The 21,076-nt window shown below is 40.9% G+C and overlaps 1 protein-coding gene across 6 annotated transcripts in view; it reads right to left on the reverse strand.

Annotated features, from left to right (window-relative positions):
- TLE1 (TLE family member 1, transcriptional corepressor) overlaps window positions 1-2,661 on the reverse strand; it is a 45,288-nt gene extending 42,627 nt beyond the window's left edge. For 3 of the 6 annotated variants that reach the window (XM_075211038.1, XM_075211036.1, XM_075211034.1), the window contains exons 1-2: window positions 1,683-2,660; window positions 62-162 (exon numbers count right to left, since the gene is read on the reverse strand). In XM_075211038.1, coding sequence (XP_075067139.1) covers window positions 62-162; window positions 1,683-1,706 — 125 coding nt within the window. In that variant the 5' untranslated portion in view covers window positions 1,707-2,660. Of the gene's footprint in view, window positions 1-61; window positions 163-1,682 lie in introns of all 6 variants that reach the window. The other 3 variants (XM_075211035.1, XM_075211033.1, XM_075211037.1) reach the window with 2 other exon arrangements.
- Between the last annotated feature and the right edge of the window lie 18,415 nt (window positions 2,662-21,076).

A 21,076-nucleotide genomic window follows, 5' to 3' on the forward strand; every position in this document is an offset into this window, starting at 1 on the left:
ATAAGTTTTGTACAAAACAGTGGTTGGGATGGGGGGGGTGAATCTTCCTGGAAATGCTCACCTGTGATACTGAGCTTGGAGAAACTGAAATTCTTCCTTAATGCGGTCCAAGGATTCTGGGATGGTGAATTTAAATGGCTGGCCTGCGGCCTGATGCGGCGCCTGGAGGACCAAAAGACAGCAATGAAATTAAATATTAAAAACAAAACTTCAATACAGCTTCCACTTGAAAGATACTCAAGGCAGAGCAGACATAATACCCTGCAGTCTTATTCCCACAACAGTCTCATAGAAGCCACCAAGAAATGTTTCCATTTGACTTGCCAAGCAAAGCAGTAATGCCTATTAACTCATCCAGCACCAGAATGAATTACTAGCATACACAGCCAATATTGTTCTCTGAATGAATAGAAGAGGGATAGGTGCGACACACATTGTTTTAAATTCCAGTGCAGACCTCACAACTGCACAGTGATTCTTTAAAAAATAAAATACATAACCAATGCATCAGTACCAAACAGCAGGCCTTACCTGCATGATATAAATAGCTTCATACACACCCCCTAATGACTCCCAGAAAACAGACTATTATATCAATGTTGCGTGACAAGTTTGACTTCTGGAACAGGCTATTTGGGCAAAGAGCATATATGTAAATATAACAAGGTGTATAATCTTAGGGAACATGTAAAAAAATAAAGTTATGAGGCCAGGTCTTGACTAAATGTAATCCTTCACAACTTATAACTAAATGCCTTTCTTGGCAAAAGACTTTTAAACGACTTGATAGGCCAAGTCCCAATATGAAAATGCCTATATAACTTTTGTACATAGTACAAACTGGTTGCAATGAAGCCACTTCCATATCACATAAAATATATGTAAATATATGTAGTGAAAATGAACACATATTAAAATAAATCACCATTACTAAGAAAAAGCTTACCACTTCCTAAGACACTAGTTGGAAAACAGATAAAATTGTTACTCTAGTAAGATTACTATTAAACCTAGATCACACTTTAATATTGTAACATAAGATTATTTTTTTTATATTGTGTAATTGTCTCTTTTGGCCTACACTCAGCTCAATGCAGCCATAACACATCTAAACAACCTACCTAGGGGGCAGCAGATAGACATGGGGCTGTGCTCTCCCCACGTGGGACATGGCCTATTCATTCTCTATCTTCTGAAAGAACAAAACCCCTGGGCATCTATACGAAGCAGGAATTCAGAGCTAATTGGCAACCACAAAACAGCAACAAAATAATTGCCGAATTAAACAAATGGTATAAGGTTCAAAACCAAGACTATTTCAAACATTTGAAGAACAAGAAGGAAAATTAGTGGGTGGTATGTGGCATACATTAATAGTCCCCCCCAACTGCCCCCTCCCAACAACTTGGAAAACAGAACAGATGGCAGACATGTGGGCATGAGATTTATGTTAACCCACTGGCTGGAAGAGAAAATGGTTCACACAAACGACAGGCCTTATTTGCACAATAGAATCTAGGACTAGACATCATAGCCAAGGAACGATCTGAGCCATAGCATGGGACCTAGGCAAGTTATCACTACCACATGGGGTCTATACCACACACCGAGGGGACTTCAGTGCATATCAAACACGAGGAGATGAAAGTCCACCAATCATCCCAGCGGGTAACACAACTCACCGGGTGTCTGCTCTGGGGAAACATGGCTCTCCCAGCCGCCGCTTTGCCCCTTTGAAGCTCAATTCTCGACGACTTTGACAAACTCCAAGTGACAGTGAGTGAGGGCCCCAATATGCACAGACAGACCCCAATAGATGGGGGCACGGGGAGCTAGAGACACTATGCAGAGCCGCCCAGCATCCTACCGCCTCCTCCTTTCCTTTGTCTGCAGAGAACAAGGAGACAGCTTGCAGCACCCCGGGTACTCTCGGTCCGTCCCCGGAGACTCTCTCTCTCTGACGCTGCTCCCAGCAAAGTTTCCCGGTTAACTTTAAAATAAAAAGAATCTCCCTGGAAATACTGGGCAGATAGATCCCACAGGCTGGAGGCAGACGAGGTGTATCCGGTGGTGTAAAGTGCAGGTTACCCCCGAACCAAGAGAGACTCCAGCAGATGGGTTATCAGCAGCTGCCCCGGGGACTCATGACCGGAGGGAGCGACAGCGCAGCACACGGGTGGGGGAGGCGAGGATGCAGCCCCAGGAACGGAGATCCGTAAACATCCAGATGGAGGAGGCTGGTGCTGGGAACAGAGATCCTGCGCGGCCGGCGCTGGGAAACAAACAAGCAGGAGAAATACAATAACAGCCCTTAGCTCCAAGCGGCTCCTCCCCCCACCTTCCCGGGCACAGAAACAAAGTGCCGCCGGCGAGAGAACCGGAGCCAGACACCACAAACCCGCGCAAAGTTCTTTCAACACATTAGCCACATGAAGTGACCGCGTCCGCGCTTCTCCGGGCGCACCGCAGGCAGCACAAAGTGGCTAAGTGTAAGGGCAGGACACCGGTGTGGGTGCTGGGGCGCAGGGATCCAGGCCTCGGCGGAGACTCAGTCTGTCAGCTGGAAGGGGCTGTGCGAGTTCCGTTCGCGGGACACAGACGTCTCGGGCCGCCCTTGTCTCTCCACAACTGGTTACATTAACACGCGGTTTCACACTCCTCCAGCTAACCAGAACCCGGCCCCGCCCAGGCCATGTTAGGCAAGGCGCGTTAGAGCCAATCGCCGTGCCGCTGCTCCAACGTGGGGTTCTGACGTTCCTAGACGCTGTAGCCAATCGTGACTCTCCCCTTGTCGTTCATGGGGAAGCCTTCCACCCGGGCTGCACGGCGCTACAGCGAACCAATGAGGTGTCGGGTGGGGAGGAGCAAACTGGCAGGCAGAGTGGGAAGGGCGGTGAGATAGAGAAATAGCTGCCTAGCTGTCAATCAAAGTAACGTGGGGCCAGGAGCGTCAAGCAGCGTGAGGGTTTATAATGCTAAAATATATGCTCGTGTATCTATGGGAGTATTTATGTGGATAGCTTGCTACTTGCTTATAAGCAGATGAAAAGAGAGACGTCTAAATACAGATTTTCTATTCCTCCCCCACCACTTTAATATGGATGGATTAGTGATGTGTATCGATGTACAATTATTATTGTGTATTATATAGATATAGATATAGATATAAAGGTATATATTTGTGTGTGTTTGCATTTAAAAAAAAAAAATGCTATCAATTATCCATCAGTGTGCGTGTACAACAAATAGCACACAATTCTTTATAGAGTCCATTCGAGTAATTGAATGCACTCTGTTTGAATGCTGTGCCAAATGATGATGTAGTTCTCTTTAGGAAACATATATCTAACTATTATACTTGCAGCAAGCTCATAAGAAATGTGGTGTGTGGCATATAGTTTATGTGCTTTTAAATTATAGGAAGATGTTTGAGCAGAGCGGGCTTATTTATAATAAGTGTAACATGATTAGCTCTTGGTTTTTTTTATATCAGCATATAGAACTGCAGTAAGGTTGTTACCATCAATTACAAACCTAAGTGTTTTTAAATATGGATACAGAGTTCTTTGCCTGGTTTAAATGAGAGCATTAATTGCTTGGGAAATCCAACTGGAGCAAAAACATAACACTAAAAACTTAAAGACTAATTAAAACATATTTAGCTTAGAATTGTAATAATCCTCCAGAACTAGGGATAATATAGTGATTAATGCTCCTGCTGGCTTAAAGGCCTTCTGTTAGTCTTCAGGCCTTCAGCGCCTACAGTTTGAGCATTAATAATTGCTCACATGAACCTGCAATCATTATATGTAATAATAAATTAAAAACAAGGCCAGTCTTGCTGCCCTTATTAGTAATATATATAGTGAGCAAATGCTTTGCATTTACTGATAGCCTCGCTCCTGTCATCCTATCATCAAAATAACTTGTGACATTACCAAGGTTCTGGGCTATACTAAGAGCTCATGTAAACAAAAGAGTACAAAGAGCCTTTGCATTCCCAGGCCAGGCAGCTTATCAAACGGGTTAAAGATTTGCATTATGTTTATTTTAAGGGGATTTTTAGTCAGGGGTCCCATCTTATTACTAAATAATATGTTTCCTCATTTCTCGTTTATTATCCCCTTGGGGAGATCTCAGTATATATATATCTACAAAGTAAAACATTTCCAGGTGTCAGCATTCTAAGACATCATTGTCAAGATTAGAAAGATAAATACATATTAGGTTACATTGCATTTGACATGAACTCTCTGGCATCATAAAGGGCTGTTTCATTTATGCATGCTTATAGTAGTGTAATACCATCAGGGTCACCATCAGGGGGAGTACAGAAGGTACCAGTGAACGATGCCCGAACTTACCACCCGAGGCCAGCAATTTTTTTTTATTTTCAATAAACTATTGAGGCCCTCGCTCGTTTTAAGTGAAGTGTAGCCCCAGGTTTGAAGATGTAGCAGGGAATGTGCAGGATCCTGTGGCCCTTATCTGAGCAGTGCTCCATCATCGGAGCCAGCCATGTCCTAAAGAGGGCAGACCCCCACTTTGCTGTGCTTTCTGGTGAATTAGTTGCCTTCCATTCTAGTCATGCCACTCTCTTTCTCCCGATCACCACCTCTCCTCTGTAACCCAGTCATCCCCTCTCCTACTCCCCCTCCTCTAGCCTGCCTATTCCAGCCTTCCCCTCTCTATATGTGGCTGTGACAGCCTCCATCTGCGTTGGAAAAGAGTTAAGTGACATGGGGTGATTAATGTTATGTGGAGGTATAATATGTAGGATGGATATTTCTGTTAAGGGTAGGTGAGGCAATTTATAATATGTGGGTAAGTATTGATGCAATGTGGGGTCTCGTGGGGTATTTTGAAAATGTCCACTGTAGTAGAAAAACACAGAGTTCACCAGGATGCTTTCCCTGTACAAAGGCAGTCTCTGGGCTGGTGCTAATACTGGTAAAACCTTCCCCACAGTCAGTCATATACAGGATATATGTTTCTCTCCCTCTCAGTATCTGTGCTGTGTTCATCAAAGGACCTGCCTCTTTCTCTGGTAAAGGTCATATGGGGAGGTCTGAGGAGCATGTAAGGGGCACGTGGGAAGGTCTGATGGCATTTGGAGTGTTCTGATTGGCATCTAAAGGGCGTGTGGGGAGGTCTTATAGGGTGATCAATGAGTAGGGGGGGTCTCGCCTGTTTCATGTGTACTGGGTCCGACAATTCCAGGGGCAGACCTAGAAAATAATTTTTTCGGGCCCCCTTTTTGATAGCTAAGGCTGCCTACTGCTGCACACTATGTGTAGGTCCGTTCGGCAGAGACTGGCAGAGAGAGTGTGTTGCCCGGCCGCTCTGATTGTTTTAAAACACAATCAGATCAGCCGGGCAACACACTTTCCCTGCCTGTCTGCCGAATGGACCTGCACATAGTATGCAGCCGCCGGACGCATGCCCCAAAAAAATATTTTATACATATTTTACAACTCTTAATACTATAATGATCAATAAAAATATATGTTTTAAAAACATCAAATACATAAATCAAGATGTTTTTAATGTGTACTGTAAATCAAGATGTTTTTAATGTGTACTGTACATAAATGCATTTTTATAGTTTTTCTTTTCCTGCAAACACATGTTCTGGTATGTGTACTTGTAGACATCACTATCAGTCAGCACTTACACCTGTCCTGTAGCTGGTGCAAGTGATACGGCTAAAAAACACATATTTAAATGATGCCCTCAACGTGAAGCAGCTGCCTCTGCACAAGGCACACCATTACTATACGTTCCAGCTATCAAGTCGTAGGCATCTGTAAGTGTCATTTGCATTCGGACATGAAATGCAGGCAATTGGATTCAGTCCATCTGGCGCATGCGCAGAGATTTTCATGCAAGATACAGCATGCAAATAGACTTACATCCAAAGATGAATCAGGCCCATAGTGTCTACATCTGGCTAGTGATGATGTTCAAGTACTTGTTTTCATTGGAATTTTTAAAGCCATTTGAAACTATGGTGAATGTGGTAGGAACAAGTGTTAATTCTGGGGTTTTATCTATTCTTTATTTAGCTTTGTTTGATTTTGTTTTGCATAAAACACTACCCACACAAGCGGAGAAAGTCTTCAGTACTAGTATTACACATTTAAACTAACACTAGCAGTTCTTAGCTAGGATATTCAATGAGAAAATATATAGCTCTAGACAATTGTCAGTGAGGAGTATGTACTGAGAGTGGCAGAAGTTTGGGTGACTGTGGCACTTGTCCAACCAGGATATATCTCAGAGAGGAAGCCTGCTTCCAGGAGAAACTGCATTTTAAGTATAGCTGTTCTCTAATATGGGTTCATTTATGGATTTAGTGTTATTTAATTTAAAGTTGGATATTATCAAAGACAGCATACCCCAATTCATTTACGACTAATAGAAGTCAATTTTGAGTTCCCTGACTTGTATAAATGCACATAATTTACAGTCTCATGGACTGATACTTATGGTCTTTAAAAAAAGACAGAACATTAAGACCAACAATGTGCTCAAAAGATTATTATATCTCTTCTTTTCTACTGTGATATTCTGGTTTGTTAAAGTCACAGATCTTAGTGACTTATAATGTCATTATAATTTACCACTGTGAGATATTATTTCCTATATTATCAGAGTGATGTAATCATTTATAATCAAACATTTTGGATATCACGAGGTAATGTGCCATGAAATTTGTGATCATATAAATGAAACAGCCACAGACTGAGTGCTTGTACACAGGTCAAATAGTGCAGGTGACTTTTTCCTATCATTGTAGTCTATAGTAGGAGGGTATGTTAATCCACACACTACTAATCAGTTCCTAATGTTTGCTAAAGTACTTATTCCACTGCACACGTTTTATATATACTTTAGAGATACTTGAATTTTAGGCAGATTGTAGCCATGAAATCTGTGGGCAACTATCCAGTAGGTTAATGTCCCGGGGTCACTTGTATCACACTCTTTAGATAAAATATTCATTTAACAAGCAGTTGTCTACCCATTGGGACTGTAGCATAACATAAATATAAACAAAATGCACCTTGTGTACGCAATAGAAATTCACAGTCCTAAGTAATATTGATGGCTTGTGCACTTTCCAAATTAACAAAAGCCATAAAACAGACACAGTTGTCCCTTTTATGTCTTGTTGGCTCAGGCTTTCTGAGAGCAGCACAGCTCTCTGGAAAATTAAAGGCAATGAACTACTAACAAAGTAGCCACCACAAATCATTTGGTCTCTTTACTAGCAAAACCAACAAGGTCACATCCTTTACATTTTACATTGCCTACTAACCAGAGATTGAACTAGATGATAATATAATCATGCAGACTGTCTCTTCCCCATCACATTTTGCACATGGTTTTATACATTTACTCACCAGCATTATTTTTTATGGAGTGTGTTTGTCCCCTCCAAGCCACTGTTTCTGAAACAAAATTAACTCCTCCCACCATTTCCCAGGCGTTTTTCACTTGACGCCTAGTGCGCTGAATGAGATAGGGAAAGATTTCAAAGAATCAGTCCATCATATGTGAAATTTTTATTATATATATATATATATATATATATATATATATAGCACCAGCATATTCTGCAATACAGTAACAGACCAAAAAACAGAAAGTGAGAGTGTCCTGCTCACTAGATCTAACAGTCTAAAGGAGATGAAATAAGGTGGAAGTTAGAAGTGTTTGTTCTGTCGACCGGATCAGTTACATTATAGTTGCTCATCTGTTTTGTGGTGCAAATATTGGTGAAGTAAAGAAGCCAGGTAGAAAGGTGTCTCGTAGTTAAAAAGCAAAATGGTTGTAGAGGGCAGGTGCAGGTGATAAAGGATGTGGTTATCTAATAAACAATGGGCCATAATATCGGGGGATTCAGGAAATTTGATAAGATGTTGGCCAATGTTCTGTATGCCAGAGCATAGGGGTAGCACGGGAGAAGTTTTGGAAATGGAATTAAGAGATGGTGATAAGGAAAAATCATAGACATAGGTCATTATCAGACCAGAGGGATCACAATACATAAAGAGTTTCGTGATGCAAACCAAAATTTTACATTATATCCTGGATGGAAATGCAGTGACTGCAGATAGAAGCAGTTAATAGTAAAATAGTAAAGAAGATTAGCCTGGCAGCTGCATTGAAAATAGATTGAAGCAGTGCCAGATTGGTTAAAGGCATGCCAATTAATTGGAGTTTACAATAGTTAAAATGGAAAATGATTAGAACATGAATTAATGTATTAGTGATGTCATAAGAGAAGTAATGTCAGAAGGAGGAGAAGAACAGTTAAAATCATATATAATCTGTAGGCAATGGGCTTGTGGTTTGGAAGTGATGGTAGTTTCAGGTGTCTTGATGGTAATGGAAGGGGATTGGTCTTAGACATATTAAGTTTCTGGTAGGGGGAGCAAAAAATGGACATGTTAGCTGGGAGACAGTCACTGAGTTTAGTAAAAAGACTAACTCCACTGCAGAGGGTGCGGCTCCTATATGAGGCCCGTTACTGGGCATGTGCCGGCTCCAATGCATGCTTAGAAAAAAAGAGCTGTGTTCTTGGGAAGGTGGACTTCTGTCTCCAGGCCCTCCACCAAATTTTGCTAGGGGCTCAGCAATATCATATTCCCCCTCTGGGAGAAGGTGTAGAGTTGGGTTTCATCAACATGGAGATGGTATTGAAAGCCAAACCTGCGTAAGGGAGAAGTATAAAGAGAGAAAAACAGAAGAGGTCTGAGAACTGATTCCCAACTGATAAAGTGGTGAGGTGCTAGAATCTGCAAAAGAGACACTAAAAGAGTGGCCAGATAGACAAAATACAAACCAGGATAGCAGGATAATGCAGTGTCCTTTAAACCATAGGAGATAATGGTTTGTATCAATAGTGGAAGGCCTAGAGATAGATGCAGAAGAATGACCATTAGACAGACAGAAAATCATCAGATTCTAACTAGAAAGTTATAATAGTTTTTATTCAGTGAAATCAAGTGCACAGAATCCACATTGAAGATGGTGCATCAGAGAGCAGAGAGATTGTTTGAGGATGGCTTAAGAGATGACTTCTTTGGCAGTAATCAATGCATGTTTAAAAAAATGGAAATATTTCAGATAAGAAGGAGAGATGAAATCTTCCAGATGAGGAAGTAGGAAGTAGAATTGGAGATAGTGAACAAGAGGTGAGGAAGTGGAATCAAGTGGGCAGGTAGTAGTAGGGTGGGGGTAGAAAGAAGGACAAAGACTTCGGGGTAAATGTATCATACCCCGGTTTTGTCAACTCCCGCGAGTTCGGCCTTTTCGCAGCTTAAATTTAAAGCGGTGCTGCCTTGTAAAGGGAAGTTTCCCTTTACAAGGCAGCACCGCTTTAAATTTAAGCTGCGAAGAAGCTGAACTCACGGGAGTTGACAAAACCGGGGTATGATACATTTACCCTTTCATCTCAGTTATATGATCACATATGGAGAGGCTGCATAAGGGAGTTTATAGGTTAAGGGCAAAAGTGTTTATTTTTTAGAATTTTCTGATGGTGTAATTTTTCCCCCATAAAGTATCAGACAAGTTTTTGAGCAGTGAGCTTGATGTTACGTTTTTATGTTACTGTACTTATGCTTCTGTACTGTTGGACTAAATAGGGAGTGAAGGTACTACAGAGGTGTTTAGAATGAGTGGTCAAGCAGGAAAATGTCTGGTTTGCTTGGTCAAGGATATAATTTTGTTAAACCTGCAAATAGCAAATAGCAGTGCTGTTTTTATGACCTTAGATTAATGGCTCAATGTGTCATACCACACAAAAAAAACCAAAGTTTTTAGCTGTGGTTCATGTTGATCAAACTGCATACATTTTAATATGAATCCTATACAAATGTGCCTGATTTACATTTGAGCGCCCATATGCAAAGTAGCTGCAAAAACACTTTAGGCACAAATCTTATAATACTTTTTTAAATATAGCATATGTACACATCCAGAGAACACATGTGACAGTCATCCTCATCTTACACCAGGCCTATAGGACGCACAAAGATACGACTCCTAGATGGCATATAGTAAACATACATGTAAGTCAGTATTGGATGTTGCACGATGTTCAGTTTGATATAAACTACATTTTGTTTATTCTTAACCGCATGTGGTTTCCAGTAAACTGCATACAGTTTGCATCTCCCAAAGCTGCCACTCGTTGAGTACGATATAAATAATGAGGCTTGTGTTTGAAAAATTAACCAGGATTAGATATACCCCGTCCTTAGAGGGTGTATTCTTCAAAGAATGGGAAGGTTCAAAATAGGACTGGGGGAAAAATATAATTGAAAAGAAGTATGCCAACCACACTTCTTGTTCCCAGGTCTGGGAGCAGGGGCGGATTGGGAACTTAAAGTGGCCCTGGAAAAAATTATTGAAGTGGCCTCATGTGGGCGGGGCCAACTTAAATGTAGGTGGGGCCAACACAAAAGTAGGTGGGATTTAGAACTTGGAATTTGGTTGGGGAAACATTTAGGAAAACCTAGATATGATGACTTAATACACAGTGGGTCATTTCTAAAGCAATGCAGGAAAAAAGCTGTAGCCCCCTCACATATAGTTTTTCTAGATGCAACCGCCTTACATATAGTTTTCCCAGATATAGCCCCCTCACATATAGTTTTCCAAGATATAGCCCCCTCACATATAGCTTTCCAAGATATAGCCTCCTCACATATAGTTTTCCAAGATATAGCCCCCTCACATATAGTTTTCACAGATATAGCCCCCTCACATATAGTTTTCCAAGATATAGCCCCCTCACATATCGTTTTCACAGATATAGCCCCCTCACATATAGTTTTCCAAGATATAGCCCCCACACATATAGTTTTCACAGATATAGCCCCCTCACATATAGTTTTCACAGATGTAGCCCCCTCACATATAGTTTTCACAGATATATCCCCCTCACATATAGTTTTCCAAGATATAGCCCCTCACATATCGTTTTCACAGATATAGCCCCCTCACATATAGTTTTCCAAGATATAGCCCCCTCACATATCGTTTTCACAGATATAGCCCCCTCACATATAGTTTTCCAAGATATAGCTTCCTCACATATAGTTTTCCCATATGTAGCCCCCTCACATATAGTTTTCCCATATGTAGCCCCCTCTCACTTACCATAAGTATCAGGGCCGGCGCACTCTGCAGCGTTTCTCCACACACATGATCAGACAGACAGGAAGTGAATACTTCCTGCTTCCTGTCTAATCGGTGCACAGTGCTGAAGGACCCACAGTGCTGCAGCACCAGGCAGTCTTCAACCTTACCACTGACCACCAATTTTGGGATTGTTGCCCTCCTTCCGACCGCCCCGGGTGACCCAAAAAGAAAAAAAATAGAAGGTGGCCTCGTTAGGCCAGCGGCCTCCCGGGGAGCTTCCCGGTAAAGGTAATGGCCAATCCGCCCCGGTCTGGGAGTATGACTATCCCAACCCTGGCACTCAAAACTCACCCGCTTCCTCCAAAGATGCTCTCGCACTGCTGAACGCCTCTGGAGGAAATCTCGCTCCCTGGCTGACTTTATCCACTTTAAATTCATACTCTCTTCTTTCTCCTCTGCCCTCTCCTCTTCGCTAAACAATCCTTTAAGTCCCTCATTTCTTCTCAGTCCTCCAATCCCCACCGCCTCTTTGCCACGTTCAGCTCCCTCCTCTCCCCCCCGTCCCCCTCTGTCCCGCCTTCCCTCTCCGCTTCTGACTTCGCCACTTTCTTCTCTTCCAAAATTGAGGCCATCAGACTGAACATCTCCTCCTCCCCTTCTTCCGCCACCCTCATCGCTTCACCTCCCCCATCAACCAACTCTGGTGCTCCTTTAGCCCTACAACCGGTGAAGAAGTTCGCTCCCTTATTCTTTCCTCTCCACCCTCTACCTCCCCTCTCGATCCCATCCCCTCCCACCTCCTTTGCTCTCTCTCTCCAACGGCCTGCTCTTACCTAGCACACCTTTTCAACCTATCACTCTCCTCTGGTGTAGTACCCTCCTCTTTTAAACACGCTTTTATCTCTCCTATCCTCAAAAAACTCAATCTTGACCCCACCTCTCTTGCTAATTATTGACCCTATCTCTCTTCTCCCCTATGCCTCCAAATTACTTGAGCGGATTGTCTGCACCCGCCTAACCAGGCACCTCGCGGACAATTCCCTCCTTGACCCTCTCCAATCTGGCTACCGCCCCCTCCATTCTACCGACACTGCCCTGGCCAAGGTTACTAATGATCTCCTATCAGCCAAATCCAAGGGTCGCTTCTCCGTACTCATCCTCCTTAACCTCTTTGCAGCCTTTGACACCTGTGGACCACCCCCTCCTGCTGCAAACTCTTCTCTCTCTCGGCCTCTCTGGTTCTGCCCATGCCTGGTTTGCCTCATACCTCGCTAATCGCTCCTTCTCTGTATCCACGTCAGGTTCTTCCTCTTCCCCCCTACCCTCTCACCGTAGGAGTCCCGCAGGTCTCTGTTCTTGGCCCTCTACTCTTTTTGCTCTACACTTCCTCCCTTGGTACTCTCATCTCCTCCTTTGGTCTTCAGTATCACCTTTATGCTGACGACATTTAACTCTATATCTCCTCTCCTGATCTTTCCTCCACCCTCCTCGCTCGGGTATCCGACTGCCTCTCCGCCATCTCCTCCTGGATGTCCGAGCGCTTTCTCAAAATCAATATCTCTAAAACTGAACTCATTGTCTTTCCTCCACCCAGACTCCCATCCCACGATGACTTCTCTATTGTCGTCAACAACACCACCATCTCCTCTGTCACCCAACTTCGCTGCTTGAGTGTCACCCTCGACTCCTCTCTCTCTTTTGTCCCCCACATTCATTCCCTTGCCCAAGCCTATCGCTTCCAGCTACGCAACATCTCCCACATCCGTCCTTTTCTCTCTCAGGATGCCACCAAAACTATCATCCACGCACTCATCATCTACCGCCTTGATTATTGTAACCTCCTCCTCACTGGCCTCCCCCACTCCCGTCTCTCCCCCCTTTGCTCTATACTTAATGCGGCCGCAAGACTCATCTTCCTCTCACGCAGCTCCTCCTCTGCCTCCCGTCTCTGCCTTGCCTTACACTGGCTCCCCTTCCCCTACAGAATCCTTTTCAAACTCCTCACCACCACTTACAAGGCTCCCTCCAACTCTACTGCCCCTTATATCTCTAACTTCCTCTCCATTCAAACTCCTGCCCGCTCCTTGCGTTCGGCCAATGACCGCCGCCTCTCCTCCACCCTTATCACCTCTTCCCACTCCAGAATCCAAGACTTTTCCCGTGCAGCCCCCTTCTCTGGAATGACCTTCCTCGTTCCATCCGTCTCTCTCCTACTCTGTGCTCCTTCAAACGTGCACTCAAAATTCACCTTTTCCTCAAAGCCTACCAACCATCTACTTAACCCCCATCTCCTCCCTTTGCTCGTCCTCCCTTCTCTCCTCTTGCCTCAACTGGCTCCTCTTGTGCCTGGTCTGTTTACCCTCCCTTAGGATGTAAGCTCGTATGAGCAGGGCCCCCTCCCCTCCTGTCTCCATACCTGTTCTTCCGCTCCGTCTTTACTGCATATGACTAGCCGGAGTCTCTGAACTATTGGTACTTTTTGTTCATTGTTCTGTATGGTTTCACCCTGTATAGTCTACTGTTAGTACTGTGTGCGGCGCTGCGGATACCTTGTGGCGCCTAACAAATAAATGATAATAATAATATGACTTAAGTCAGTCTCAAAGTCAGTGAATTAAGTTTCAGTGGGAGGCAACATGTTTATAGATTTATATAATAATAGATTGTGGATAGAGTTTATTTTACATTAAATGTAAGTTCCAGGATTCACACTTAAAAGCGGCAGGAATGAGGACTGACAGGTGATGTTAATAAGGTTATTGGGGTTCCTTGGTCTGGCAGCAAAAAAGATGAGGAACACATGAGATAAAGGAAGAATCAGATTTAGGGGAAATGTCCCCTGCTGCTTAAAACAGGAGATAGGAGAGAGAAAGCAGATGGTTGTGTGGTTTATATGATTTGTGATGTGATCAGAACAGGGGAGATGAGAAAGAGGGATTGATATGGATGGTTTTGTTCATTTTGTGTGAGTAGCAAGAAGAGATTATTTTATTAAGTAAAACGTAAGATATAAGTATAAGAAATACAGTGGTGAACTTGAGAAATCTGTGCTAACAGACCTTTTATGTTATGTTGGCAAATAGGCAGAGATGGATATTTGGTGTATAGTATTACTGAATCCAGCATTGCCAGATGTAGCAGATAGTAACACTAGTTGAATACCAAAAATAATGATTTCATGAATAGCCTAAACATAATTATTATTTTAATGACCCAAATTATAAGCAGTTCCATATTTATTTTCCTTCCTATAAGATATTTCAATCAGTAGCCAGTGGAGTAAAGGCATACACAGTGGATTTTTCTTTCATTTGTGCATTCCTGGATGCTTCTTATGTAGCCTCTAGAGCTGGTTTCACATTAATGACATGCAACAATTTTTCAGATTAGTCTATGATGTTAAGAAACTGACCATTCTAATGTTGGCCATATTCATTGTCATATTGCAAAATCTGGAAATTTAGCACCAAAATGACTGTCATGACAAATATTCATTGTATCAAAAATGCATTCTGGAATGAAACGTGTCAATCAAAAGAAATGAATATAGCAATTGAGCCATCAATTCATTCTCATTTGTTAGCATTAGCAGTTTCTATACTACCTAAATCCGACGTTGGACATTTAATTCACTTGGCTGCCTCACCTGCGTAGGGGAACACAGAGTTTTTTTGAAGTCTTTAGAGCACTTATTATGTAGTCCAAACCGTTTCACTCAATAGATATTTGGGGCATGTCTTTTCCTAATTAGAGTGCTTTTATTTTTTGCAAGCATCATTTTGGGACATTACATATTTCCTTCCTTTACATAGTTCCTATGCTGTTTTTTACTATTTGTCATTTGGTGTTTAGCTTGTTTCATCCTTCACATATATAATTGGTCTGTGAATTTGAATTGATATTTTAGCAAACTGAATGTGTTATATATGCATTTTTTATGTATTTGTATACCTTAAATACATGGTGCTGAATATTACACTTTTCCATTTATGTACAAGTGAGTTTAACAATTTATCTACTTTTTTTTTACTGTTCACCTGTTGCTTTGATAGTATTATATGCCCATATATTAATTTTTGCCAAGTAGTTTAAGATTATATTATTTGCATTATTTGTTCATCCATTTTTTGTTATAATCAGCTTTTCAATAGTCAGTTGCAGTAATTCCTTTAACTATTTTCATGCTGTTATTTTACATCGTCTCTAATAGGGTTTTCTTTGGGATATTACATTTTAAATTAGGGATTAACCCTTTTGCTCGGAATTGGTAGGGTCTCCAAATATGTGGCCATATTTACATAAAATAAAAATATATTAAATTCATGCTTATGAAGAATCAGTCATTTAAATATGTATAGTTATATAATGTAATATAACATATTTAGAACCCGATTTCATAAATTCAGTTTAACTAACATCAGTAAATTGCCAGCGAAATGTCTTTGAAATTGATAAAAACATCTACAATATAGATTACCAGGATTAAAGGAACTTGATACCTGTATCCTGCTAAATTAATTAATTAAATATATGCAATCTAATAGGTTTATTGCAAAACATATAAGAAACAGGATAGCGATAATATCAGTCACAGTCTGTAGCTGCACAGAATCATTTTCTTACTGTGGTGAGGCAAGAAGAATCACTTGAGGTAAATCTTCTGGCAGAAGAGAGCACTCCCCAATCATGCTGTCTGTATGCAGAAGGAAGAAGAAGGCAGCTGCTAATTCATTGGTGTTAGCTAAATTGAATTGCTAAAATGTCAAATATATTATTATTTAGTAAACATATTATATTATATTATATATGAATAAATATTTGAATTTACTGATTCTCTATAAGCCTGAATGTAACATATTTTTATTTTTACATATATTTTTTAACTGTGATCCTTTGATTGTATATTATTTTCATAGTGCATCCAAGTTACACATTATGCAAACTGGTCATTTGGCCCAGTTTCTGAATAACCCTATTTTCTGTCACACATGTGGAAGGCCAAATTGGACAGATCCAGACATCAGTTGCATTAGTCAATTCAAGATAGATGATTGACCTAGGACATCACACAAACAGTCATGGAGATCATCAGATTGCTTCGTCTTCCATTTAACCAAATTGCATCCAATTGAATAAGGTTTTGATCAGTAGATCAAACCCTGATATAGATACAGTGCAGTGTCAGGCAGTTTGATTGTAAACTATTATATTGGTCAACATAATCTGCCTAAGTATAGCCAGCTTAAGTGTATGTACCAACAAACAATTGTACAACCTACCATGGTATGTTGCCCAGTGTTGTGATAACCACATAGTGAGTCTAGTGTAAAAAGACCTCAGAAGAGTGATCAGTAGATCTCTATAAGGATTGTACTATTTGTACCGACTGACTTTAAATACTGGATGAAACCTGGATACCACTTTGGCAGATCCCCTTGTAAGAGGCTTATCTGCACATTTTTCCTACACTACATAGTGTAGTGTCGCACAATAAGACTCTCCTCTGGTCTACAAACTTTCAAGCGTTCTCTTAAAACCCACCTCTTCAGACAAGCTTATAATATTCCTCAACCACCCTCTTAACCTCACTACATTACCCTATTACCATCCGTTACACAATTTCACACAAAACAACTACCTCATGACCAACATTGTTGTGTGACAGGATCATTTAGCTTATGAGTCACTTTTACCTTTGCAGTCTGGCTGGACCGAAATGCAAAATGTAGACTTAACCTCAAACTCCCATTGTCCCATAGATTGTAAGCTTGCGAGCAGGGCCTTCTCACCTCTTTGCCTGTTTTACCCAGTTTGTTTATTAGTTTACTGTGTTTGTCCCCAATTGTAAAGAGCTACGGAATATGTTGGCGCTATATAAATAAATGATGATGATGATGATGATGAAGATTTTGCAGCACCCTAAGCAAACCTTCTCTCTGCCTCCCCTAATTCCCCACTACCCTCTTTACAGCCCATCACATGCTTGACTTTTCTCAAATTAAAATAACTCTTACAACTCTTTGCTGACTGTCCTGCTCTCTCATACCTGTTCTTGCAGCTTTCACTTGCATCTGTTGGAGTCTTAAGCTCAGTTGTTGCTTATTTGGACCCCATATGGAATAAAGACAGGTACATTAAATTTTGAAAGACTCAATGACCCCCAGTGTTAAGTCACCCCATTTACTAATTAGATCTCCCTCCCTACAACCAGCCACAACTATTAAATAAAATGAATAGTATTCACACATAATAAATATACCTATTACCCTCCAGCCAGCGCTGATGTTAATTTAGCATACACGTTTAATAAATAGCCCTCTTTCCCCCTAGCCAGCCACAATCTTAAATTAATAGTATTCCCATTTAACAAATAAACCTATTTCCTTCCACCCAAAACAGCCCCGGTAATAAATCAATAGCATTTACATTTAATAAATATACCTATTTCCTACAACAATCCCAGTCATTAAATAATTCATATTCACATTTAATAAATACCTTTTCCCCAAACTCAGCCCCACATTCAATGACTAGCCCCAAACATCCCCAGCATTAAATTAAAGGGCCCACTATTAAATTATCATTAAATAATTAGCTCCCACCCACAGTCCACCATTAAGTTAAACCATCTTCATTACATTAAGACTATTCGTCCTTCCCTCACTACATTCAGACATCCCCCTCCTTCCTTCCTCTACTAAGACAAACGCCCTCCCTCATTACATTAAGACAAACACCCCCACCTCTTCCCTCACACTTACCTTCTTCCAGCTGCACTGCTTTGGCAGGCTCTTCTGCGGCCCGGGTCCCTCCTTAATCCTGTTCTGTGGGGCCGCTTCAGTAGCGGCACCCCAAAAACCCAGCACCCTAGGCAGCTGCCTAATGGTAGCCCCAGGCCTGCATAGGATGTTAGAGCATGTCCTTACCTTTACTTTACTCGGGATACACAACTCACCCCATCCCTCCAACACTCTGCCTGTCTAAGAGTAGATCCTTTTTACTGACCTTGCACAATACAGAAGAGCACATTTTGCTCTTCTATGTGAGACTTACTTCCAACTCTACATAAGGCCCTTAGTGAATTAGGCCATTTTTATTTCAAAAAATGTAAAGCTAATACACTTGGCATTGCCACTAAAATCAAAAGCTACTTAGCAAATGCCATTTGCGCCTAAAACATTCATATTTTCTTGCCACTATCTACATCATTCACATCTGGGTGGGAAGTGTTGTCAACATGCAACATTTGTTGCATAAATTAACATCCATTTTACATTGTAGTGAACAGAACATTCCCAACAATGTAAAAATAACAAATGACATGCAGAAACATTTTACCATATTTAGCATTGAGCCATTTTCTTTTCATTTAGATTCCCTTTTCATCATCTTTTTTACCTTAAAATATAACAAAAATAAAATATTTTGAATAATGACTGTCGAGACATTTTTTTGAAAGTAAATTAAAGTATGACCTTGACAAAAGCTGGAGAGATGTAAAGAATGCACATTTTTTATATCATTATTTTTCAAGTAATGCATGTTCAGAGGAAAATAAATGTATGCACCAGATTGATCAGTGTATTTTAGCATAACAGAGACAGCAATATTGTACAGAATAAGAACTCTATGAAAGTGAAGAACATAAAACCAGACATTTCTGACCATATAGACTCTACAAAGGGTAAAAGGTGACAACATATATCTTGTTATCACTGCTAACAGCTGGACTTTAACAGGCACACAGTTTGGGACAATAGCACACTGCTATAATTATTTAGTCTGACTGTCAATTAGTTTTCACTTTGTAAATGAATCAAACAGTAATCTACAGAGGATTCACTGATTATCTTTTAAATCTCTCCCAAGAAGTCTGGATTTCATATCTCACTGGCTACAATTGTCCTCTTTGATCTTGCAATGTTAATGATATTGCTAGTCTCACTTTCAGAAGGCCATCTTCAATTACCACATTGTGCTACCTACTTGGCAGCATGCTAAACACTGCTGAGATGGTAGTGTCATCAGCAGAATAAGAAAGTGTTTTGAGACTTGTATGTGGATATTGTAAAAATAATTACATATTCATTTAAATATATATGGCCTGATTTAGAGTATGCTGTAGTTTTTTGTCCTGCAAGTAAGCGTAAAATTAGGATAGGATCTTAAGTTATGTGCAATTCGAAATTCACTATAAATATGTGGCTGGAGTAGAAGTAAAGATATCAGTCATCATCATCAACTTGTTGGCAACTGTCATTTTAAAAAATAATTAAATTAAATTAAAAAAATGCATGCTCACCTAACCCCTAAAATAAGTAACTACTGTCAGCACTGGTTACCGCTAAAGCAGTGATGCAAAGAGTGTGGAGTTACTCTGCAAAAGAAGTAACTATGTCCAAGTTATGCCAGACTATAGTGCTTGTCACACTATGATAGGGGGGCCTACAGTGTGTGAACCACTTGTCATAATGTAAAACCAGCTAAACTAACCACATGCTGTATAGCACTTGTATTCATCCTGGCACTCCTGGGGCTGTGGGTTCCAGGGTAATAGTTTAAAGTCAGATAATCATTAAGTACTTTTGTGGTATTACAAGTACCTGCACGCCCTGGCAGCCATTAACTGCTTGCACATGCTGATATGCCTGGATAATTTCGGCCCACACTGCGGGACCCCCTTTGATAGGCAACTTCTTCATCTCCCCCTATTATAGACCCCTTATGATAGGCTGCATCTTCATGAGATGTGCTACACTAAGGTGTACACGCCCCTACTTGTCCTTGCACACATACCAGTACGCCTCTCCAGGAGTGGTTGACCGTAAGTACAAGTTATACTTAGATAAATGTAGCTGCATTTCAGTGCACATGCACAGTGTAGCAAATCACATTTTGTTGGCCACAGTTGGACTTACATCCAACTCTAAATCAGCCTGTAGGCTTCATAATAACAATGGTAACTTAAAGTGTTTATAAGTTGCATTGAAATGCTTGTTTATTATGGTAAGTCTGATAACCAGGATTGTTTACAGCAGGGGTGTCCAACCTTTTAGCTTCCCTGGGCCACATTGGCAGACGACGAGTTGGTTTGGGCCGCACATAAGATACACGAACAATAACGATAGCTGATCATCCAAAAAACCATAGAAAACATAGTTAACATATATATATATATATATATATATATATATATATATATATATATATATATATATATATGAGAAAAAAAGTGATATATATATATATATATATATATATATATATATATATACATATATATCACTTTTTTTTCAAATCCCCCTATACTTACCTTTCAATCGCCCTGTTAAAAAAAAATCCTCTAGTTATTATACTATAATCACTTTTTGTATTGTTTCGATGCAATATCATTTAAGCCAGGCATTGTATATCAGGGTGCCCTGACCAGGCTGCGGTACCTGACATATACACCACTGTGACCCCAAATTGTGACCTGTTTTGATAATTACACCACTATGTTAGTTAAGGGATAACAACTTATAATGGGCCAAAGAGAATAATATATAATGCCCATTAGTAATACAAGTAGAAGTATGTAGCAGGGAGATAATGTCCATGATGCTCCAGGACCAGGTGACTTTTATTCACTTGTCAGCATCCCTTGAAATAATAAAAAAAATCCCCCTTAACTTACCTTTTAATCGGCTTGTTCTCCTGTCCTCTTCTCTTCTTTTCTCCAATTCTGTGCTGCTGATTGTTCTTCTTGCGCGGGTGTCTCCTCTGTGCTGCGCTCCGCAATGGATGTTGGGCGTGATGACATCATGCCCAACATTCACTGCGAGCGCCACATGGATGAGGAGACAAGGGAGGGAGCTGGAGTACCAGCTGACGTGATCGCAAGGTAAGTAGTTTCTTTTCTTTTTCTTTTGCAGGATTT

Source organism: Mixophyes fleayi, chromosome 1, assembly GCF_038048845.1.
Source record: "Mixophyes fleayi isolate aMixFle1 chromosome 1, aMixFle1.hap1, whole genome shotgun sequence".
NCBI classification, from domain to species: Eukaryota; Metazoa; Chordata; class Amphibia; order Anura; family Limnodynastidae; genus Mixophyes; species Mixophyes fleayi.